The sequence below is a fragment of the Pan troglodytes genome, chromosome 16 (assembly GCF_028858775.2).
Source record: "Pan troglodytes isolate AG18354 chromosome 16, NHGRI_mPanTro3-v2.0_pri, whole genome shotgun sequence".
Classification (NCBI taxonomy): domain Eukaryota; kingdom Metazoa; phylum Chordata; class Mammalia; order Primates; family Hominidae; genus Pan; species Pan troglodytes.
Window position 1 is genome coordinate 66,538,218 of NC_072414.2, and position 24,484 is coordinate 66,562,701.

Genomic DNA, 24,484 nt, shown 5'->3' on the forward strand with positions numbered 1-24,484 from the left:
TTCAGGCAATTCTCATGCCTCAGCCTCCCAAGTAGCTGGGACTACAGGCACGTACCACCACACCTGGCTAATTTTTGTATTTTTTTTTTCAGTAGAGTTGGGGTTTCACCATGTTGGCCAGGCTGGTCTCAAAATCCAGACCTCAAGTGATCCACCTGCCTTGATCTCCCAAAGTACTGGGATTACAGGCATGAGCCACCGCGCCCAGCCGGCATCTGCTTTATAATGCACCCTCCCAATTCTCTTTCCTTCTCTCCTCACTCTGCACATCCCCAAGAGCCATCTTCACTGTAGACTATGGTGTGACTGAGTTTAGAGCTGAGTGACTCAACTTCCTGGCTTTGTATTCAGTCATAGCAATGGGTTCATCAGCCAGGTCAGCCCTCAGAACACATGGCCAGCACCCCAGCCTCTCTAGGAGAAGGCCTTCAGCAACCTGTGTGGCTCCACCTTCGTCACCCTCAGGACAAAACCATAGGAGAGAGCTACTCCCAGTAGCCTGCTCCCAGCATCCTGTTATAGCTGATCACGCATCCCTTGGTGCCTGTGTCAACAACTTTATTGAGACCTAAGAATGAAATCTTCCTCTTTATCCTGGGCCAAGCTGTAATGGCAGCCCCCAGCAGCTAAATATTCTAAGTTAACTTCTCTCTCTATTTCCCTCCTTCCTCCCTACTCCTTTACCTTTGGCAGCCTTATTGCCTTCTTGGTGTAGCCTGCCTGTTACTGTTGGTTTGCTTAAAAAAGGCAATCGAAAGTTTTGAATCTTGGTTTTCCCCAGTCTCTAAGCCCATCAAAGCAATCTGAGCAGCCTTAATTAGTTTGCTCCTCCAGCTGTTACCTGGAACTGCATGTGTCAGTAAAAAACAATATAATCCTGAGGCTGGGCGCGGTGGCTCCTGCCTGTAATCCCAGCACTTTGGGAGGCCAAGGTGGGTGGATCAGGATGTCAAGAGGTCGAGACCATCCTGGCCAACATGGTGAAACCCGTCTCTACTAAAAATACAAAAATTAGCTGGGCATGGTAGCGCGTGTCTGTAGTTCCAGCTACTCAGGAGGCTGAGGCAGGAGAATTGCTTGAACTCGGGAGATGGAGGTTGCAGTGAGCCAAGATTTCACCACTGCCCTCCATCCTGGCGACAGAGCGAGACTCCATCTCAAAAAAAAAAAAAAAAAAAGAATATAATCCTGAAAGATAATGTGACTGGCAGCAATGAACCTCCCCGTTTGCCCTGAGAGAGAAATCCACTTAATACTTTGGTCTCCCCTTCCAATTACCTTTTAATTATTTACAAGCTCCACAAGCCCAGCTGGTGCAAACCCAGGAGCTGATCCTGTCTCAAAGGGGCTGCCATAGCAATATAGATTTTAATCAGCAGTGGAGCTCCACCACTTTATTTTCCACTTTATTGTTTTTCTCCCTTCCCTGAAGGATTTTTAAAGGAAAATGGAAGTGAGATCAGCCAAGCCGATTGTGAAGATCAGTAATTGTTTACTACTATATGTCCCCACTAGACTAGGAGCTCCTCAAGGAGGGCCACTTTGTCATTCTTTCATGTCCCCAGTGCTAGCACAGGGCCAGGCAGGAAGGTGCTCAGGACATGTTTGCTGTGTGAGCAGTCTTGTTGGTTTTCCTGGCTCAGATTGCAACATGCAGGGTATTCAAGCTGCCTTGAGGTTTGGGTGCATCTGTGTCCTTCAGCCAGCTGCCCCGTAATTGAGAGTCAGCAGTAGAGAACAGTCTTTGCTGTATATCCTGCTGTTCTGTGGCAACTGGGACTGCCAGATTGCCATCTAGTATATTTCTGAGTGAACCCAAAGCAGGAGTGAGTGACTCCCTTTGATAATGTCACTTTATGATTCTTCAGGTCCTGAGTAAATCTTTGTCCTGTCTTCAGCACTTACGTCAGGTATTTCACTGTTTGCTGGCATTACCAACAGAAGGGAAACGGTTCTGTCTGCCACTTGTTACTTTAATAAAAGGTTTCTCAGCCTCAGCACTGTTGACTTTGGGATGGGTAGTCCTTGTTGTGGAGACTGTCCTGTGCACTGTAGGATTTTGTTTTTAATTTTGAGACAGGGTCTCACTCTGTTGCCTCAGCTGGAGTGCAGTGGTGCGATCATAGCTCACTACAGCCTCAAAGTGCTGAGCTGAAGCCTTTCTCCTGTTTCAGCCTCCTGAGTAGCTGGGACTATAGGTAGGCACCACCATGCCTGGCTAACTTTTTTGTTCTGTAGAAATGAGGTCTCACTATGTTGCCCAGGCTGGTATTGAACTCCTGACCTCAAGTGATCCTCCCACCTCGGCTTTTCAGAGTGCTGGGATTACAGGTATGAGCCACCGCACCTGGTTACTGTAGGACGTTTAGCAGTATCCATGGCCGCTATCCACTAGATACCAATATCAGCCCCTCAGTCACAACAACCAAAAATGTCTCTAGATGTCATAAATGTCCCCTGGAGGGCAAAATTGTCCCGTTGAGACCCTCTGGCATGGAAAGATGAGAAAGAGAATAAAGATGTAAAATATCCTCTGCAAGAAAAACTCTTAGCTGAGTGTGGTGGCTCATGCCTGTAATCCCACCACTGTGGGAGGCTGAGGTGGGAGGCTCAAGTGAGTCTCAGTAACATAGTGAGACCTTCTCTCTACAAAAAATGAAAACAAAATTAGCCAGGCGTAGTGATGCATGCCTGTAGTCCCAAGCTACTTGGGAGGCTGAGGTGGGCAAATTGCTCGAGCCGGGGAGTTGGAGGCCGTCATGGAGGCCAACATTGCGCCACTGCCCTCCAGCCTGGCCAACAAAGTGAGACCCTGTCTCAAAAAAAAAAAACTTTTTATGAAAATCATCTTACCTCCAGTCAGGTACATGAGAGCAAGCCGTGTTAGGTAGCATTGTTTCCTGTGACTGAGTGCCAAAGGAGTGAGTGCTGGGGCCTCACCCTGGCCTGCAGTGCAGAGAAAGGCTCTGAGAAGAGCTGTGGCTCTAGTGTATCAGACCCAACCATGGAGGTGGAGGAAAAAATGCTGTGACACATGTGGCCCTGGTGTAGCTGGAAGAACCCTTGTTGATGGCCCAGAGCCAGGGGCCATCCTGGATGGGTCAGCTGGCATGAGACTCTGAAGAGCCATGTTTGCCCAAAAAGCGCTTCAGTCTGTAGATATAGCTGAGTTATTGAAGGCAAAATATTGGCTTTCAGGAAACTTGCCGTGGCAGTGTATAGTTGGGCTAGAGAGGAGAGACTGAGGCAGGAAGATAGTGTAGAGGTTGTTATTCCCAGCGATCTCCTTTCTAGAAAACTCTTATCTGGTAGTCCGAACTAGAGTGAGTGGTTCAGGAGGGTTGGGAGTGGGGCATGGTGGCTCATGCCTATAATTCCAGCACTTTGGGAGGCCTAGGTGGGAGGATCACTTGAGACCATGAGTTTGAGATCAGCCTGGGCAACATAACAAGACCCCATCCCTGTAATTTAAAAAAAAAAAAAAGAGAGAGAGAGAGAAGATGTAATCCCAGCTACCCAGGAGGCTGAGTCAGGAGAATCACTTGAACCCAGGAGGCGGAGGTTGCAGTGAGCCAAGATCGCACCATTGCACTCCAGCTTGGGCAACGAGCGAAACTCCATCTCAGAAATAAAAAAGAAGAAGAAAATTTTAAAAGAGGGGTGGGAGCAGATTGCACTTTTATTTTAATTAATTATTTTATTTATTTTTGAGACAGGGTCTCACTCTATTGCCCAAGCTGGAGTGTAGTGGCGCAATCATGGCTCACCGCACCCTTGATCTCCCCAGGCTCAGGTGATCCTCCCACCTCAGCCTCCTGAGAATCTGGGCCTACAGGTGTGCACCACCACACTCAGCTAATTTTTCTGTTGTTGTTTTTTTTTTTTTGTGGAGACGAGGCCCTTATGTTGCCCAGGCTGGTAGCAAACTCCTGGGCTCAAGTGATCCAACTGCCTGAGCCTCCCAAAGTGCTGGGATTACAGGCATGAACCACCATACCGTGCTGGGCCTCAGATTACACTTTTAATCATGTGAGGCTTGCTGTCTTTGTTCCTTTTTTTGAGACAGAGTCCCAGTCTGGAGTTCAGTGGTCGATCTCGGCTTACCGCAACCTTCCCATCCCGGGTTCAAGTGATTCTCGTGCCTCAGCCTCCCAAGTAGCTGAGATTACAGCCATGCACCACCACGCCTGGCTAATGTTTATATTTTTTAGTAAAAACAGTTTCACCATGTTGGCCAGGCTGATCTCAAACTCCTGGCCTCGAGTGATCTGCCTGCCTCGGACTCCCAAAGTGCTGGAATTACAGACATGAGCCACCGCACCTGGCCTGTCTTTTTTTTTTTTTTAAGCAAAGTCTCCCTCTGTAGCCCAGGCTGGAGTGTAGTGGCACCATCTCGGCTCACTGCAACCTCCACCTCCTGGGTTCAAGCTATTCTCCTGCCTCAGCCTCCCAAGTAGCTGGGATTACAGGCATGTACCATTGCACCTGGCTAATTTTTTGTATTTTTAGTAGAGACAGGGTTTCACCATGTTGGCCAGGCTGGTTTTGAGCTCCCAACCTCAGGTAATCCGCCCGCGTCGGCCTCCTAAAGTGTTAGGATTACAGGCATGAGCCACCGAGCCCGGCTGTCTTTGTTCTTAACAGAATGGTGAGACCAAGGGCCCTTAGACATTTGTGACTTGTCACTTGTGGAGTGTCTGGGGGACACAGGAGGCAGATCTTGCTAGTTGGGACCAAGGAAAAGCCTCATAGACCTCAGCAGCAGGTCAGGGACTTGGCCTCCATAGCTAATATGAAAGGTAAGCAGTAGATATCACAGGAGTCACTGGAAATAGCCTGAGTTAGCCTGGACAACATAGTGAGACCCTGTCTCTACAAAAAAAAAAACATTTTTTTTTTAATTAGCTGAGTGTGGTGGCATGCGCCTGTGGTCTTAGCTACTTTGGAGGCTGAGGTGGGAGGATCACTTGAGCTTGGAAGGTCAAGGCTACAGTGAGCTGAGTTCATGCCATTGCACTACAACCTGGGCAACAGAGTGAGACCTTGTCTCAAAAAACAAAAGAAAGAAGGAAAGGGAAAGGGAAATGCAAGGAAGAAAGAAAGAAAGAAAAGAAAGAAAATAGCCTGAGTTTGAAAGGCCTGGAGACACCCAAGTGGGCTGTGAGAGGGGCCAGCAGCTTTGACACAGCAGGCTGTGCCCAGAGAGGAAGCAGACAGCTCTGAGGGATGCAGCACACAGCAGGCCGCCCCGAATGACCACAGCTGCAGGTGATAAAATGGCTGTCCAGTGGGAGACAGGGACGGGCCATAACTGCTGCTTTGTGCTGTATCTCTTGCTTGTTAACATGTTTGGGTGAATTGACTGCAACAGATGGGCCTCTCAGCCCTCAGCACCTTGGTTTCTAGGCAAGACCGGGGTGACTTGCACCTTGGTGACCCCCTCCCCTCCCTGAGCAGCAGAGCAACCTGCGCATAAATAAGCCTGAGAAGATTGGAGTGGGACGAGGCGCAGTGCCCTGTGGGGGTGGAAAGAGCTCTGGACTGGCAGTGCAAAGCCAGGGCTAACATCCCTTCGTTCTCCTGATCTTGAGCACATCCTCCCCACTCTGGTGGCCACAGTTTCCTTATCTATTGAATGAGAGGGTTCAATTAGTGTCATCTTGGAAGTTTCTATTGTCTGTATTGTGTGTCCATGATTGTGTCTATTGAGCTACCCTTGATGAACAAAAAATCAAAAGAAGAAAAGCCCCTTTAGCAGTTTTCTATCAAAGTAATTGTATGAAACGACACCAGGAATCTCCGAGACCAAATGCTTCTCTCCTGTCCTTGCTGTGTAATGTATTTCCTCTTTTGCTGACTGAAGCCAGATTCAACTAAGCAAGTTGCCCTCGATTGTCCCCCACTGCCCTATTCCTGCCAGAATATTTCTCTAGAAAAGACTGGTTAGGTTTAGAACTCTGATGCCCCTTTGGGCTCACCTTTTGCTCTGTGTGTGTGTGTGTGTGTGTGTGTGTGCAAAAAATACACACGTTTCGGCTGGATGCATTGGCTCATGCCTGTAATCCCAGCACTTTGGTAGGCCAAGGCAGGCGGATCACTTGAGGCCAGGGGTTTGAGACCAGCCTGGCCACCATGTGAAACCCCATCTCTACTAAAAATACAAGAATTAACCAGGCATGGTGACACATGCTGGCAATCCCAGCTACTCAGGAGGCTGAGGCAGGAGAATCGCCTGAACCTGGGAGGCAGAGGTTGCAGTGAGCCAGGATCGCACCACAGCCTGGGCAACAGAATGAGACTGTCAAAAAAACAAATAAAAAACAAAAAACGTGTTTCTTTGGCAAACATAAAGCCAAAACAGTTGTAAATAAAATTGTCTGGCTAATTTAACTCCCTGTGGGTGGTTTCTGAAATACCATTCCCTCACAGATTTTCCATTTAGTCTTTCAGTGCCCAAGGGGAGGGACTAATTTCTAAGTCTAATAAGCAAAGGCTATTATAAACAATTTCATTTTTCCTTCATCAGTGAGGAAGAAAAGCTTGTTTTTTGTTCCCTAGGAGGTGAAACAGAAGTGTGGTTTCATTAAAGAGTCAGGATGATGATGACGATAATGGTGATTTTACTGTTACTTGCATTTTTATTATACCATACACATTACAGAACCCTTGCAACCCATTATCTGATCTGCTGCTCCCCTCAGCTCCAGCTCTGTAGAGTAGAGAGAGCAAAGGTTATCACCTGTAACCCTGAAGAAGCAGCCCCAAGGTTAAGTGACTCACCTAAGGCCACAGAGCAGACTTAGCACGCGGTCTCCTAACTCCCAGGCCAGTGTGCTTTGCTTCTCCTGCCTTATCTTTGAGAAACTTGTTCCCTAGAGGTAGCAACCCCATCACTTCCCTTTGGGGCAGCAGGCAAACCTCATGTCTTCTGCAGCATTCACCGCCTCCAAGAGGGTGGTGGCCTGCCTCCACAGGCCACCGTTCAGTAGCGCTTCTGAGCATCTAGCTGATGAACACAGGGTAGAACCTGATGTGCAAGATGGGTCTTCATCTCAGGGTCAGGGCTGTTTCTCAGAGAAATAGGGAAGGGCAGATGTGACAACTCAGAGTGGCACAGAGGCTGCCATCTGTCAAGGCAGGATGGGGTAGGGCTTGGGAGACACAGGAGGCACCCAGAATGCCCACAAGCAAGGCTCTCTTTTCCTGCCCCTGCCCCATCTGGGCACACCAGGCTAAGGAACTGCCTGGTCACATGGAAGACAAGTTTTTTGGTTAAGCCCTCACTTGTAGACCTGCCCTCCCGCCCCCATCAGTTCTCTTCAAGGCTGCAAACTGACCTTGGTTTTCCCAAATGGATTGCTGGATCTTTTTTGATGTGTATATACAAAGAATTTACTGTGGGAAAAGGGCTTGGTCTGCTTCAAAGTGCAACTTGAGTGTTTTTCCTTCTGTTGTGTGCTTATCTATCCATCTCAGGCAAGGAAGTGTTCATGACATATATTGCTTTGCCTTTTGGTGGAGGCAATTTCTTGTATATTCTTTGTATCTTACCATAAATGGTCTGTGCCCTGGACACCCTTCCTGGCAGATGAAAATATGTTGTCTTTTTCAGACGATATAGGCTTTGGGGCTTCATTTTCTAACTTTATCCCGAAATGAAAGTCTAAAATGCAAATCTTTAAGTGTCTGGATTAGCCCTTTGTCTGAGGCCAGATCTTTTTCTCTCTCTAGGTGACCCAGCTGCTGTTAAAAAAATATACTGGTTTTTTCCCCATTTTTAATAGTCATTATAATACTCTATAAATACCCAGTTATCCACGATCATAGGAAGGGAGTCTGGTTTTTGAAAGTCACAATTAATTTGAATAGCCTGCTTTTGCCGTTAAATTCAGCCTCTTCCCCTTCAAAATCTTTTATTGGTATTTCTAACACATGGGAAAATTGAGTTATTTGATAGTTTTGCCTCTTTTGTCCCAAAGTGAACCAATATTCAGTAAATCATCTAAGAGTTGGTATGGTGAAAGGTTGCAGTGAGTGTTTGGCCTGCTTACACCATGGGGAAGTTCTGCTGGGTTTTGAGAGTCTAGTGGCACAACAGCACTGGAAACTCAGACAGCTGTGCACTGCTCAGGCCAGAAGGCCCATGAGGTGTGCCCCAGCCCAGCCAGCCTTCCATTCCTCTCCTGGAGATGCCAGGCAGATCTGCCCAGTGGCAGGCAAAGCAGGGAAGACCCTGCAGTCCACCTCCTACTGACTCATTGGCCAGTTTCTCTGAATGCAGTTGTCATAGCCATAATTTTTTTTTTTTTTTTTTTTTTTTGAGACGGAGTCTCACTCTGTCGCCCAGGCTGGAGTGCAGTGGCGCGATTTCGGCTCACTGCAACCTCCGCCGCCCGGGTTCATGCCATTCTCCTGCCTCAGCCTCCCGAGTAGCTGGGATTATAGGCGCCTGCCACCACGTCTGGCTAATTTTTGTATTTTTAATATAGATGGGGTGTCACCATGCTGGACAGGCTGGTCTCAAACTCCCGACCTCAGGTGATCTGCCCACCTTGGCCTCCCAAAATGTTGGAATTACAGGCGTGAGCCACCGCACCCAGCCACCATAATCTTATTGTTAGGCATAGCAGAATACAATATTACATTTACTGTTGAACTTCACCTAAAGAGATTAGTCCAAGCTGGAGTAGCAAAAAAGGTAATGAGTTTAAAATTAGCCTCCAAGGTTGTAGAACCACCAGCTCTCCCATGCATTACAGCTGGGAGTGTAAAGGGATACAACTACTTTGGAAGTCTGTTTGGTAGTGTTCGCTAAAGCTAAACATACCTGGACCTTGTTACCCAGCAGTTGCACTCCTGGGTGTATTCCCAACAGAAATGAGTGCTTGTGTTCACTGAAAGATACAGGTAAGCATATTCATAGCAGCTCCATTCATTATGGCCAAAAACTGGAAAGAATTCCAATGTCCATCAGTAGTAGAATGGATAAATAAATGTAGCATAGTCACATATCGGAACACTACACAGCAGTAGAAAGTTATGAACTAGCCGGGTACAGTGGCTCACACCTGTAATCCCAGCACTTTGGGAGGGTGAGGCAGGTGGATCACTTGAGCTCAGAAGTTCAAGAGCAGCCTGGGCAACATGGTGAAACCCCATCTCTACCAAAAAAAAAAAAAAGAAAAAATTAGCTGGATGTGGTGGCACCTGCCTGTAGTCCTAGCTACTTGGGAGGCTGAGGTGAGAGAAGTGCTTGAGCCTGGGAGGCAGAGGCTGCAGTGAGGCGAGATCATGTCACTGCACTCTAGCCTGGGCTACAGAGTGAGACTCCACCTAAAAAAAAAAAGTTATGAACTACTGCTTTACGCAGCTGGGATGACTCTCAGACCTGATATTGAGCAAAAGAAGCCAGACATAGAATATATACTATGTGAGTCCATTTATATAAAGTTCAAAAAAAATGTCAGAATAGCATTTTATTTCCAGAGTGGGTAGGGTGGAGGGATGGATATTGATTGGAAAGAGGCATGAGAGAGTTTTCTAGGGGTGCTGTAAATGTTCTGTGTTTTGGCCAGACATGGTGGCTCACGGCTGTCATCCCAGCACTTTGGAAGGCTGAGGCAGGCGGATCACCTGTGGTGAGGAGTTTGAGACCAGCCTGGCCAAATGGTGAAACCCTGTCTCCACTAAAAATGCAAAAATTAGCCAGGCATGGTGGCAAGCGCCTGTAATCCCAGCCACTTGGGAGCCTGAGGCAGGAGAATCGCTTGAACCTGGGAGGTGGAGTTTGCAGCGAGCCAAGATCACACTATTGCACTCCAACCTGGGCAACAGAGCGAGACTCTGTCTCAAAAAAAAAAAAAAGTTCTTTATTTTGATCTGAGGGATGGTTGTGGAGGTATATTTGGAAGTACACATCTAGTGAGCTGTATGGTTAAGGTTAATGCACTATACCATATGTAAGTTAGACCCACTCAGTGGGCAGTTGGAGGTGGAAGGCTTAAGGATTCTTGTCAGTCTATACTAGCATATTGGCACATGCTTGCCTCTGGCCTGTCTTGTGGAACAGTGCAACTACAAGCTGCATGGCAGACTACCAGACGCTGCTGCCTGGTTTCCCAGTGGGAGACCTTTTTCCTTTTCCTTTCCCTTTTCTTTTTCCTTTCCCTTTCCTATTAAAACTTTTGTTAGAGGTTCAGGTGGTACATGTGCAGGTTTTTTACATGGATATACTGCAGGGCCCTGAGGTTTGGAGTACGATTGATCCCGTTGCCCAGGTTGTATGCATAGTACCCAATAGGTAGTTTTTCAGCCCTTGTCCCCTGTAGTAGTCGCCAGTATCTGTTGTGATATTCTCTATATGAACAAGTCATGGGGGGAAATCAGCAGTCATTTCTCTGCTGGCTTCTGGGGAGCAGGTCTAGAGCAGGGCAAGAATGAAGATGCAGAGGAATGTTCCGGAAGCCTGCCTGCCTGCACACATTCCCTGCTTAACACAGGTCTTAACTCTTCCAGTCTCTCTGGTCAGCTCTCTTGACAGTCAGGCTATGGAAATGATTAATGATCTTTCTCAAAGCCTGGAAAAAGCAGCAAGAGTCCCTGGCAGGGCCACACCCTGGGTCCTGGGCCCTCACCCCTGCCCAGTGGGCAGGAAGGCAGCCATATGAGTCTGTCTGGGGTCCCTGCCCCTGTTTGCTTCTGGACTTCCCTGGAACCGGCCCATTCTCTGCAATGGGGAGGAAGTGGCTTTCCCTTCAACACTCTTACCATCTCTCATCTTTGTCTCCAAAGCCAGAAGAGGCCATCTCTTCTGCCCTCACCCCTATCCCCAGCTACATCTTGGTTGTCTGAGTGGCAGGAAGGAAAACAAAGTACCAGGGAGCAGCTTTTGTTTGGCCACATCTGCACTGGAAGCTCCTGATCACAGCTGTGGCCTGCTAGTGCCAGCACCCAGCGGCATTCCCACCAACAAGGGTTAAAGCCCCAGGAGTCCCGCCAGCTTCACTGGGTCCATGGCCCTCATAAAAGCCTTTTACATCCGTCCCTCGGGCTGCAGGCGCCCTGGCTGAAATCTGATAAGGGGCCTCTTTGTTGCAACTGTCAGTCTCCTTTATTGAGGAGGGAACTGGAGACCAGCGGCACTTCTTGGGGTGCAGATAAGGCCCTGGATTCCTGTCAGAGAGAGCATGATTAATTACCCTCAATCCCAGCTCCTGCTTTGATAGCAGTGACTGACAGTCCACAGGCTTCCCCATCAGGTGCTCACCCCCTTCTGGGAGGCATGATGGGGGTGGAGATTTGGTCTCCTGTAGGGCCAACACCAGTGACCCACAAAGATCTCTCTTCTGTGGGTGTTTGCCTCCTTCCTGGTGCCCTGTGGGTTGCTTTTGCATTTCTTGTGGACAGAGGCCTGTCTCTCTCAGGTGAAGAGCTTCCTTAGAGGAAGATAGAATACAGCCCAGAGAGCAGGCCAGAGACCCCTTGCTCCCTCCCGCAAAGACTGGGAAAGGAGCCATTGCTTGTGGACGTGAACTTCACAAATCTGGCCTTAAGCCGGGGGCCCTTCACAGAGAAAATCTCAAACTATCTGTATCAAGGCCACTTGACAATATTACTCTATAATTCAGGCAAGTTCCTAAAACCATGTGATTCTCCCTTTGGTAATAATCACAACTGTCAATTTTTGTTTATCGATTTATATATTGCTGGTTTGAAGGTACATCAGCAGAATTTTTGTTTTAATTTTTTATTCATAGACTTTAGAACTGAAAATCATCTAGTCCAAATTCCTCACTTCACATTTGCGGAAACTGAGGCCTGAGTCTGTCGAATGCCTATTGGTTCTTGTTCAGCAGGTAAACTTAGCTTAAAGGCCTTCTCTCTTTCTTCATAGTAGAATCTACTTTGGACAAGAGAAATGGCTACCAGGTCCATTAAGCACAAAGCAAACTGCTGAGACCAACCTGCAGATTCTGCTTCTCTCAGTTGTTAGAAGAATCAAAGACGCGGCAGGCTTTTGTGTCTGGATTATCTGATGGGAGAAAGCGCCACTGTCATCTAGAGAGCCCTCGGCATAGCCTCCGCTCTGTTTCTGATGGCACCAAGGGCCAGCCTGCACTGGGAGCCACTAACAGTTTCACAGAGGGCCAGCCACAGGGAATAATGCGCCCAATCTCCTTATCAGCTTGATCTCCAGAACCAGGGTGCCTGATCAGGGCATGGGGGCTCGTGTGAGGAGAGTTCACTGTGGAGTGAGGAAAACAGCTTCCCAAGTATGCCCTGGGTGGAGCTGGGCCACACAGCAGGGTGCAGGGGCCACCACCACGGTTTCCAGTGCACCTCTTACCTGCGGTTTCTCTGTAGTGTGATGACAGTTCCCAGAAGAGTCCATTTTCCCCTCTGGGAAGAGATCACTTATTAGTTAGGTTACAACCTTGACTTCAGACACCACTGTGACCCTTCCTTGTCTCCTCAGGTTCTGTATCTGCCATTGTTCCCCTGGCCCTAAGCAGTTCTCAGTCTAATATAATACAGTCACGTTGTGTGTGACTTTAAAGAGGCTAATTTTTAATGAAATTTCTACATCTATAACAATGTTGTCCTTCAAAGATGCCATCTCAAACAGCCAGGCAATTAGTCCAATGACTACTCAAAATGAATTTGTAATTCCTCTCTGGGGAGTTGCCTTCAGAGGCAGTTTGAACCACACTAGAAAATCTCAGCTGGGTGCGTGGCTCACGCCTGTCATCCCAACACTTTGGGAGGCTGAAGTGGGAGGATTGCTTGAGTCCAGGAGTTTGAGACCAGCCTGGGCAACATAGTGAGACCTCGAGAAACATTTCTGGGTAGGTTAATTTATTAAACGCTATAAGGCATGGTAGGCATGGTAAAGAAAAGACAACCCCTGCCTTCATAGAGCTGACAGTCCTCCTGGGATATCGGATAGACAGATGTGAAACAATTAGAGAAGGACAATTTGCTAAACTTATAGGGGCGTGATAGAAATTCTGAGAGGGAAGAAACCCACATGAACTGGGGTAGTGAGAACATGCTTCCTGGAAGGAGTGGATATGGAAGAACACTGTGGAGGATTTGAGGGGAGGCACAAAAGAGCGTGTTTGGGGGGCAATAGGGAGAAGGCCCAGTGAGTTGGAGTACAAGAGAGTTGCTTGGATATGCCAGGAATACTTCACATGTGATCTTCTAAGGGAGTGTTGAGGAACATGGGTCATGCGATTGGACATGTGAGATGGGCTAGGTAAGCAATAAGAGTTTTCATAGGTTTTTAAACAAGGAGGTGAGTAATATGGTAAAAGTAGTATTTTAATAAGATTGGCTGCAGTGTTGAAGTTGATCGTATGGCTAAGAGGCTGCTGCAGGCATCTAATTGTGGGCCAGAGAGGGCCTGGACCAGGATGGTGGCTGCAGGCCAAAAAGGAAGATGCCTTTGAGAGGTACCTCCGAGGACGAATCATGAAGCCTTCTAACACCCTGAAAGTGGGTGATAGGGAGAGGAGAGGAGCCAGTGCTGACACGAGGTTCCTGCCTTCCTGCCTAACTTCCAAGGGTGGTAGTGTTGCTGGGAAAAAATGAGGTGTGGGGAAAGGGAGCTAGTTTAGGGGAATGAAGATGAGCCCAGCACAAACATTCTGACTTGGAAGTAAACGGGTCACATGTGTGAAGATGCCCTAGGAGCTTCCGGAAATGTGAGCTTAGGAGCCCTGTGTGAGGGGACCTTGGGAGTGGTCCTCTCAGACACTCCAGGTAATGCTTTGGAAGGTGTGGACTCAAGGCCATGGGTGTGTTTGGGCAGATAGGCCTCCAAAAGGAGGTCGACGTTAGCTCTGTCCTGCTGGGGGCCCACATCAGGCTTTTGTCTTTCTGGTAGGGGGAAGGTTTACTGTCCAGAACAGCACTGGGAGAAGTCAACCAGCACATGAGCTGTGTGTCTTAGGAGTATGCCCGTAATCCTCTGTTATTTTACCTATGAATTTGTGGATCTAATTCCATGACCCCTTTGTCCTTGACCCTCCAAGGACCAGCAGGTCAAGATAAAGGTCTTCAAGCTCACTAACTCCCTCCCCACACTTAGGAAAGAGGCCTAAGCCAGGTGCTGTGGCTCACGCTGCAGTCCATGTGCTTTGGGAGGCTGAGGCAGGAGAATTGCTTGAACTTAGGAGTTTGAGACCAGCCTGGGCAACATAGGAAGATCCTGTCTCTACAGAAAATGTTTTTAAATTCCCTGAGTGTGGTGGTGTGTGCCTGTATTCCCAGCTACTTAAGAGGCTGAGTGGGAGGATGGCTGGAGGTTAAGTCTGCAATAAGTCATGATTGCACCGCTGCACTCCAGTCTGGGCAACAGAGTGAGACCCTATCTTTAAAAAAAAAAAAAGAAGAAGAAGAAGAGGCCTGGTCCTGCCGCAGCAGCCCCACATATCCATGCCCACAGTGCTTCCTTTTCATTCTCTGGCTTGAACCATCCTGTAAAAGAGTTGGTGAGGCTGCCATTCAGAGCTGAGAAAACTGCTGTGCCTTTAGGGAAAGAAGGCGGATGGAGCAGAAACAAACAGCTCTTCCTGCTCAGGTTGGTTTAAGGTCCACCAGGCAGCCCAGTGAGACCTCAGCGAGACTGGGGCAATGGGAGGGGGCAAGGCAGAGGAGCAGCAGTCTGTGTACAGTAAAAGGAGTTTGCCATCAAAAGGCAACAAGTCTCATACCCTGCCCTGGACGGTGACCCTTCCCTGTGGAATTCTCCCCTCTGACCTCCAGATCATTAATCCCGAGGCTGCCAAATGACAGTCATCCATCACGCCTCCTGATGAGCATCCCAGCCGGCTGTGAAAGGACTTGCCCCGCCCTCACCACATCCCCTGGTGCTCATTAGTAGCCCTTCCTCCTCGGTGCCAGGTTTCCTAATCAAGTCCCTGGCTCCTCTCACTTCCCCTCGGGGCCATTGGGCGGAAGCTGCTCTGACCCTCCCCCTTTCAGAGGCCAGGGAGTGGGTGGAGTGATTGGTGTGGGGAGAGAATTGAGTGGCTTTTCATTCCTCTGGAGACCTGTGTGTCCAGCAACTCCTTTGACATGGCGGGGCACACGAGAGAGAAATAAACCATTTCTCCATCAAGCAGGAGAGGAGAAAGCAGGCATGTGCAAACAAGCACACTCTTTTTTTTTTTTTTTTTTTTTTTTAAGACAGTCTCACTGTCGCCCAGGCTGGAGTGCAGTGGTGTGATCTCGGCTCACTGCAAGCTCCGCCTCCCGGGTTCACGCCATTCTCCTGTCTCAGCCTTCCGAGTAGCTGGGACTACAGGCGCCTGCCACCACGCCAGGCTAATTTTTTTTGTATTTTTAGTAGAGACGGGGTTTTGCCGTGTTAGCCAGGATGGTCTCGATCTCCTGACCTCGTGATCTGCCCGCTTCGGCCTCCCAAAGTGCTAGGATTACAGGCGTGAGCCACCGCGCCCAGCCAACGAGCACACTCTTATAAGCAGCACTGAGCGCTGCCAGGAGGGTGACTAGGCAGGGCTCCCCTTCTAGGAAGTCAGAGAAAGGCATCCCAGAGGAAGCTGCCGCTGAATGGAGTCTGAAAGCTGCAGAGATAAGTCGCCAGATCACTAGGAATAGTCTGGAATCATACTGCCAGCAAAACAAAAACAAAAACACACACACACGAACTAAAAAACAAGCACCTTTGAAATCATCTAGTCTGGCCCTCTTATTTACAGACGGCAAAACAGAACCAGAGAGGCTAAGTGCTTTGCCAAAGGCCCACACAGCCTGTGCGTTGGACCTGTCCTGACAGCTAGTCTGAGTGTTGAGGCTTGGGGAGTTTGAGTTAAATTACACTTCCAGGTTGATGAGCATTGTTTCCAGCTCGGCTAAAGGTGGGCATACACGGAATCTTTCTTCTCAGCCTGATGATGATCCCGCTGTCTCTTTCTCTCATTGGACAACCACAGGGACCCCCATCAACCGAATCCCCATCATGGCCAAACAGATCCTGGACCTGTACATGCTGTATAAGCTGGTGACCGAGAAGGGGGGCCTGGTGGAGATCATCAACAAGAAGATCTGGAGGGAGATCACCAAAGGCCTAAACCTGCCCACATCCATCACCAGCGCCGCCTTCACCCTCAGGACGCAGTGAGTGGCCAGGGCCTGGGAAAAGGAAGCCGAGGCTGGAGAAAGGGGATGTTGTAACCTAGAGGAGAGGAAGGAAGGAAATTCCTTTGTATGGTTAGCAAGATGAGTGGATTCCCGAAACAGTGGGGAGCTTTCTGAGATGAATCCCTCACTAAACCAAGTAGTGATGAGAACCACCATTTACCAAGTGTCTACTCTGTGCTGGGACTTTACTATTTCATTTAAACCTCACAGTCAACCCTGTAAAGTAGGTATGCCCCCATTTCCCACATTACAAAAATGAAGTCTCCATGGTTAAATAATTTGGCTAAGGTCATATACTAGCCAGTAAGTGGTAGAGCTGAGATTCAGACCTGGGCTTCTGTCTCTAAGACCTGTGCCCCTTCCAGGACATTGTCTTCCAAACAGCATCTCCACCCCAAGTGGCCCCTCTTACCTGACATTCAGCTTACCCAGTGGCAGAGGACCCAGAGAAAGGCAGGCAGGAAGGCCCCCTTGGATTGGTGACCTGGTTTTGTCAGCATTTGAGTTAATTACATGGGTGATGGAAGCGGTGAAACCAATAGTAGCACTGAAGAATGAGGGCCAGAGAGGAATCTTTTCTTCTGGAACACTCTGGAAGTTGTTCTGTGAAGAGTATGCAATGAACAACTGACATCAGTTAGGTAGCATGTTGTAGCTACAACCAGAATGGCAAGGTTCTTGGGTAGAGAACTGCTTCTTGGGACCTAAGACACAAAGAATGACAGTGTCTAGGTCCCATGCACAATGGGAAGAATTGCTCCTATCTGACTAGCCCAGCTCTGAATGGTTATAAGATCAAGAAGTCAGAAAGCCCTTGTAAAACATGGGCCTAATTTTTCCCAGGGCTTCAAAACAAATGTGAAAATGCCAACTAAGATGTTATTTATTTCCCCTAATGAATGGTGCTTCAAAGTAGAGCCTATTTAGGATTGAGTGGCAGTCAGAGGAGGCTGGGGCAGAGTGTCCGGCCATCCCAGACTTTTCTGCCAAGTATACCAAGGTTGCAATCCTTTGCCCTAGAGTCCTGCCCAACAGAGACTGCTTCCAGAGACCCACCAACCTCAACTGGGTGGTCTCTGGTGCTGTTTTGGATTATTCTCCCTGCTTGCTTCTTTTCCTCCAGGTACATGAAGTATCTGTATGCCTATGAGTGTGAGAAGAAAGCCTTGAGTTCCCCAGCCGAGCTCCAGGCAGCAATTGATGGCAACCGCAGGGAGGGCCGGCGGCCCAGCTACAGCTCCTCCCTCTTTGGCTACTCACCTGCTGCGGCTACTGCTGCTGCCGGGGCCCCTGCCCTTCTCTCCCCACCCAAGATCCGCTTTCCCATCCTTGGGCTTGGCTCCAGCAGTGGCACCAATACCAGTAGCCCTCGGATATCCCCAGCAACCACTCTCAGGAAAGGTCAGCAGGGCTCCTGGGGGAGAAGGAAGAAAGGGAGGAAGGGATGCCAGTTTCCCTGTGTTCAAGACTGGGGTTTTGGGGCAAGAGGGTCAATTGTGGATTGGTCCAGCTCCAGTTCCTTTGCAGGTGATGGAGCCCCAGTGACAACAGTGCCTGTGCCAAATCGTCTGGCTGTGCCCGTGACCTTGGCAAGCCAGCAGGCTGGTACTCGGACCGCCGCACTGGAGCAGCTGCGGGAGCGGCTGGAGTCAGGGGAGCCTGCTGAGAAGAAGGCGTCGAGGCTGTCTGAGGAGGAGCAGCGCCTGGTGCAGCAGGCCTTCCAGCGCAACTTTTTCAGCATGGCACGGCAGCTCCCCATGAAGATCAGGATCAACGGCAGGGGTGAGCCAGGCTCAGGGCCGGGCCTTCCCTTCCTGGAAACCCCAAGCCCATTCACGCCTCCTGGGACTGGTGGGGCAGGGGTGGTGAGGCACATACTCCTGACCTGGAAGAGGCCCCTCCAGGTTCTGCCTTCCAGGCCCCTAGAAGAGAGGCACTGAGATCTTAGTTCACCAAGCTGAGGTTGTTTGGTAGAGGGGACCACATGTTGCCTCAGGCAGTGCCCTGTTCTCTAGTAAGAGGGAAAAGCAGTTATTCACAGAGGAGGAGCCAGAGGCCTTCAGAGAGCTGCTGCGTTTCCCCACCAGCCATTACCCCAGCACCTCACTGGATGTAGGCAAGAGCAGGGCACCTTCTGCAGGTCTGGGAGGAAGACACCCCATGTTCCTGAGGCTCAGCGAGGGGCCAAGTTGCCCCGGGCTGGACAGCGGGACTCAGGAATATAGACAGAAGGAGGAAACACAAGTTTGGCAGCATAATTGACATCCTTTCCCTTCCTCTTCACATTGTTCTGGTGCCCCACATTCTCTTCCTCAAGCCACACGCCCCTTTTCCCATTCACACACATTCTTTCCCATTCTGGTCCTGATGCTATCTCAAAGCAAACATGAATGAGATGTGTGGGAAGGAGCCAGGTGTGAAGGGAGCTATACATATTCCCAGGCTGCCCCTCCGTACCCCATTGCCCTTGGGGACCAGAAGGAAACTGGGAGGTAACAGCTCATCCAGGGCCAGGTACCCTGCTCCTGCACAAAGCAAAGGGCTGTTAGAAAAGACAGCTCACCGGGAAGAATTCTGAGTCTGGGTTGAGCCAGGCAAAGGCCGTGTGTGCCAGCACTTGCAGGCTTCCACAAACGCCAGCTGCCTGGGTGGTCATGGAGGGGAGGGGCTGAGGGCGTAGACTCCTCTCTTTGAGGGACTCAGAGTCAAAGGAAAGAAGGGGCAGGTGGGTCCTCAAAGTTGGGGCTGGGTCTCATTGATCTCTGATTTCCTGGGCCTGGTGTATAGTGTAGTTCAGGGTTTGCCCGTCACTTGGAAAGTGCCAGTGCAGAGTGGTGGGGCCGGAGCCGGCCTCCGTGCCTACTGTGATTCCTTTTCTCTGGGAGCAGAGGTAGTTGGGGGGATGAACTGGGTCAGTGGAAAAAGCCAGCAACAGGAGATTGGCGAGCCTGGGATCTCCTGCCATACCCTACACTCAGGAGAAGGTTACATAGATGCCTTCTAACAGCGTGAGGCTTTGACCAGGGGTGGCCAGGCAGCATCAGAGAGGACAGCAGGAGTGCTGTGGAAGGCTTGACCAGGCCCACTGTCTCCCTGTCCCCAGCAGAAGACAGAGCAGAGGCCTCGGCTGCAGCACTGAACCTGACCACGAGTAGCATTGGGAGCATTAACATGTCTGTGGACATCGATGGCACCACCTACGCAGGTGAGGCCCTGGAGCTCTGGGGGAGGCCCACGTGGCCGCAGCTAGCCACAGGGCAGCTCTGCGGCTGGCCCTGCCTCTTACCCTCTGTCTGAACACCTCCCACAGTGGCTTCCTTTTTCCTGGTCTCAGAGTTGCAAAGGTCAAGTGGTCCTCTGGACTAGTAGACTGTGGATAGTTAACAGGATGATAGGTCCCTCCCACTTTGGCAGAAACCCTTCACCTAACCCTTTTAGACCAGTGGTTGGCTCGTTAATTGAAGAAGTCAGTCAGTGTCCCACAATCCCCAGGTCTTCTCATGCACAGCCTTTCTCTGACTGTAATTCAGCTCTTCTCTTCCTTTTGCAGACTGAGACACAGGCAAAGGAACCCCGGTATAGGAGAATCAGCTTACATTGTTAAGCTCCCCCCCCCCCAGTCTTTTACAGTTATCTTTTCCTAAACCTAATTTGGCAACAGTGTTTTGTTGGTTGGTTGATTTCGCACCTTTACAGAGTCTTTCTAAGGGTTTAACTTAGTATTCATGACTGGGCACGGTGGCTGATGCCTGTAATCCTTGCACTTTGGGAGGCTGAGGCAAGAGGACCACTTGAGCCCAGGAGTTTGAGACCAGCCTGAGCAACATAGCAAAATCCCAAATCTACAAAATACAAAAAAAAATAGCCAGGCATGGTGGTGCACACCTGTGATCCCAACTACTTGGGAGGCTGAGGCCAGGAGGATCACTTGAGCCCAGGAGGTCGAGGCTGCAGTAAGCCATGATTGTACCACTGCATTCCAGCCTGAGTGACAAAGCAAGACCTTGTCTCAATTAAAAAAAAAAAACAAAAACTTAGTATTCGTAAAAACAGCAGTCCTTTTCCCATTCCCATTTCATTGGTTTACGGACGAGCTTGGGAACAAGCCCACCTGACTCTTGTTAAGCACAGCATTGCTGGGCGCGGTGGCCCACGCCTGTAATCCCAGCATTTTGGGAGGCCAAGGCGGGTGGATCACGAAGTCAGGATATCGAGACCATCCTGGCTAACACAGTGAAACCCCGTCTCTACTAAAAATACAAAAAGTTAGCCAGGCGTGGGGGCGGGTGCCTGTAGTCCCAGCTACTCGGGAGGCTGAGGCAGGAGAATGGCGTGAACCTGGGAGGCAGAACTTGCAGTGAGCTGAGATCGCGCCACTGCACTCCAGCCTGGGCGACAGAGTGAGACTCCGTCTCAAAAAAAAAAAAAAAAAAAAAAAAGCACAGTATTATGAGTGGGGGCCACCAGGCCTGGCCCAGGGCATCACCCACCTGTTTTACCAAGGGCCCAATGGCATGCGGAGTGTCAGCCAGCCTGGCAAGGTGTCTCGTGGAGACAGGCGAAAGCCCTACAACTGCACCTTCTATCACAACTGGGAGTGTTTTCTCAGGGCCTACTCCCATTCTAAGGGCCACACTCCCTCAGAGCACCGCCCTGCAGGCCTCCTGGGAGCATGCTCTGGATCTCTGCTGGGCCACTCACTTCAGAGAGGACAGAGTGTAGAGAAGCAGTGGTGCCAAGTGGGCTCACCAGTCATGCTATGTCTGCAGACTCTGCTCAGAGGTCTCTACCTGTCACAGGAGGCCCCTGGAGGAGGTGGGGCCTGGTGCCCTTTGCCTCTTCATTGTGCTGTGGTTTGGGAGGGTTGGGGGTTGGAATTAGGTCCATGGAGAAAGCAGGGAAGTAGGAATTCAAGGCCTGGATCTTGATATCCTTTTGTCCTCTGTCAAGGAGAAAGGAGAAGGTAACTCCTTCCCTCTCAGAATGAGGAAGGGTCAGAAGTTGAAGGCTCCTCAAACCCCTGACAAGAAGGGAGCCAGTCACCCACCCCACCTGGCTCTGTCACCCAGGCTGGAGTGCATTGGTGCGGTCATAGCTCACTGCAGCCTCAACCTCCTGGGCTCAAGCGATCCTCCTGCCTCAGCCCCCTGAGTAGCTGGGACTACCCACGCCCAGCTAATTTTAAAAAAATTTTTTATAGAGACAAGGGTCTTGCTGTATTGCCCAGTCTGGTCTCAAACTCCTGGCCTTGAGCTATTCTCCCGCCTCACCCTCCCAAAGTGCTGGGATTATAGTTGTGAGCCACCACACCTGGCCTTGGTGTTCCTCTTTGTGTACCCTGGGTACACCCTGTCTCAGAGCATTTATGACATTTTAGCAAAATTACTCTGTCGACTTATCTGTCCCCCTCCCCAGCCCATCAGCACTTCAAGGCAGGACAGCATTTGGATCTTCTCCCATCACCCCCTAGCACGGTGTCTACAGCGGAGTCAGGCACAGGCTAGGCCAGCGGTGAATACTTACTGAAAGGAGCTGGCCCTCCCCTTCGCTCTTCCTCTGCCCACACTTGCTTCTCTTCCACCCACCAAGGTGTGCTGTTTGCCCAGAAGCCTGTGGTCCACCTCATCACGGGGTCTGCTCCCCAGAGCCTCGGCAGCAGCGCCAGCAGCAGCAGCAGCTCTCACTGTTCACCAAGTCCTACCTCATCCCGGGGCACCCCCAGCGCAGAGCCCTCCACCAGCTGGTCCCTCTGATGGGCAGGACCCAGCTTCCCACTTGCCACTCTCCTGTCGAGAGTGAAGGAAGTTGATGCACAGAATTTACCTCATCTCACGGAGCCCACGTCGACGAGCACCGTTTAGCCAGACATTGAGAGTTTGGACGTGTCCGTCTGTCCAGGCTCCATTCAGGTCCTGCTGTACTCTGGGGGCAGGGAGAGGCTAGAGGGGCAGGACAGACAGCGTTGTCCAATCAGGGATTGTCCTGGAGAACTGGGTGGGGGTCTGTGGGTGTCCAGCTTCCTCCAGGGTTCCCCAGCCACCTCCCAGCTCGGGGCACAGTGTATCGACAATCTGTCAGCCGACACAGGGCTGGAGGCCCTCCATTTCCCTCCCCTTTTAATTTATTTCCCTGCCCCTGCCTTCTGCCATGACCCCAGGGCCACTAGTCTCTTCCCCTGTTTTTAAGTCCCATGTGGGGCTGCCAGGAGCCAAGAGCATGCCTTCATGCCCTTCTCTGCTGAGCATGGGATGGGGCCCTTCCAGCCCACTTTGCCTACTGTTAGGTTCCTGGGGTACGGGTCCCTCAAACACAAGTCTTGAATCAGTCCTCAGGGCCCCAGATCCCCCTTCTAATGGTCTGAAGGAAGAGGCTGTGAGGGCAGTTCAGGGCCAGGGCCCACAGGGCATCTGCTGATGGGAAGGCAGAGCCTCGGGGCTGCCCAGCCCTGGCACCTGCTTCACACGGACCATTCTCTGACCGCACCCCCCCAAACTTCATGCTCCCCACTTGCCCTTATTGGCCTGCTTTCCCAAAAACAGCCCACTCATCCTTTCCCCAGCCCTCTTCAGCCCTCCCCAGTCCTCCCCAGCCTTCTTCAGCCTTCTTCAGCCCTCTTCTATTTCTTATGGGGCCATCTTGGCCTCACCATCCCCACACGTGCCGATGTCAGGTTCATTGAAATACCTCAGATTTGTAATTGTTGATGTTTGAGTCTTCAGGAAGTATTTGCATCTCTGAAATCTTTTTTATATGTGTTTTGCTGACTTTTGTTTTTTTTTATTTTAAAATTTTTATTGTTGTAGCACCAAAGAAATGAAAACAGATCACCCCCAAAGCCAAGCAAGTGATTGGGTACCCCGGCCCCTCTGGCCCTTCCCTCAAGCCCAGTGAGGAGGTGGGTGGAGGCATGCAGGGGAGACGACTCAGGGATCGCGGGGGCGGGGAAGTGGAGTGGAGAGGCCCGCTCTCACACCGGGTCGGGCCCTGAAACCGTACCAGTTCTGAAGACCGTTTTCTGCCACACCCCCACCCCCAGCTGACCAGGGAGGCAGAGGACACCTCCCCATCACTCAGCATTCCCAGCTCAGGGCACAGGCAGGCTGGGGTCCTCGCTGGCCTTGCCAGAGGTTGAGCCGCCCCAGGGTATGAGGAGATGAATAACTCCACAGCTCCTCCTGGACCCTGCGCGGGAGCAGGCGGCTCCTGTGCTGTAAAGAAAATTGATTCGCTTGCGGCTCACCTCAGTCGAGGAAGCCCTGGAATGTTCAGCAGAACACCACCACTGTGACATGGGGCTGTGGCAGTGGGAGACACCGCGCGTGGCGTGGGTGTGTGTGGCGGCGTGGCTCGCATTCAGTCCTGTGTAGGAGAGGAAAGGGAATCAAAAGCTTGAGCACAAACAGATACCTCAGCCCGGTAAGCTGCAGTTCTGCTCAACTGCGTCTTTTCTCAGCCCTCCACACACACACACACACACACACACACACACACACACCCCATCTCCCGAGGGCTGACCTCCTCTGGCCTCAGCCTGCAGGGTGTGGGCAGAGAAGGGCATCTGGGACGTGGTGCCAGTGAGGAGCCCAGTTGGCTGGCACTGGGCCCATTTGAAGGTGTCTCAGACATTTGGCCAGTATGTCTTTCTCAGGGGTTTGGTCACAAAGGATGGACTCTTCCCACCCAGAGTATGCAGGGAAAGCACACTGTGTCTTTCCGGTCATTGGATCCTCTCCCTTTCCCCAGGCAGCTCGCCTGGCCACACCGTTGGAGTGAACCCTCACTGCCCTCAAGGACAACAGCAGGGTGTCACCCAGAGCCCGATGAGGGGTGCCAGCAGGTGCCCCCACGAGTGGGGCCTTGGCCCAAGCAGAGCTTCCCCTGAAGGTGCCATCAGCCAGGGCAGCTCTGTCCCCTCCTGCTCTCCATCTTATATGTATTCTAACCAGGAAAAATGTGATAGCACATGGGTAGCCTAGGCAGTGAATAAATACCTCAGATGTCCTCCTGCAGCAAGTGTCTGTATATGTTGTGGTTATTTTCTATCTTACATGTTCTCGAATGTTTATATTTCAATAAACCTCTACCTCTTCACACAAGCAGGTCTCTCTCAGTTGCTTTGAGTGGCCTTTCCACTGGACAGTACTGGGGAGAGGTGAGCTCCTTCAGAGTGAAAGGGGACTGAGTGAACTACTCCTGACCCCTTGATTTCTCCTGAACCTTCTCCCCTTCACCCACGCCTTCTTCAAAGGGAAAGCTCACTGAGCTCACTCTCAGCTTACCTTCTGTGTTAGCAGGTTTCTCTGGCGTTACCTCATCA

The 24,484-nt window shown here is 50.5% G+C and overlaps 1 protein-coding gene and 1 long non-coding RNA gene across 7 annotated transcripts in view; one reads left to right on the top strand and one right to left on the bottom strand.

The window, feature by feature from the left end:
• ARID3B (AT-rich interaction domain 3B) overlaps positions 1–24,263 on the top strand; it is a 59,192-nt gene extending 34,929 nt beyond the window's left edge. For 2 of the 6 annotated variants that reach the window (XM_063794198.1, XM_054667041.1), the window contains exons 5-9: positions 15,960–16,143; positions 17,291–17,568; positions 17,695–17,949; positions 19,271–19,372; positions 21,757–24,263. In XM_063794198.1, the coding sequence (XP_063650268.1) occupies positions 15,960–16,143; positions 17,291–17,568; positions 17,695–17,949; positions 19,271–19,372; positions 21,757–21,920 (983 nt within the window). In that variant the 3' untranslated portion in view covers positions 21,921–24,263. Of the gene's footprint in view, positions 1–15,959; positions 16,144–17,290; positions 17,569–17,694; positions 17,950–19,270; positions 19,373–21,582 lie in introns of all 6 variants that reach the window. The other 4 variants (XM_063794199.1, XM_054667042.2, XM_063794201.1 and 1 more) reach the window with 3 other exon arrangements.
• LOC129137145 (uncharacterized) lies at positions 15,674–17,313 on the bottom strand. The gene is made up of 3 exons (XR_008539355.2): positions 17,228–17,313; positions 16,596–16,770; positions 15,674–16,201 (listed from the first exon to the last, which is right to left on the bottom strand). It is a non-coding gene; the product is annotated as an uncharacterized LOC129137145 (long non-coding RNA).
• Positions 24,264–24,484: the final 221 nt, after the last annotated feature.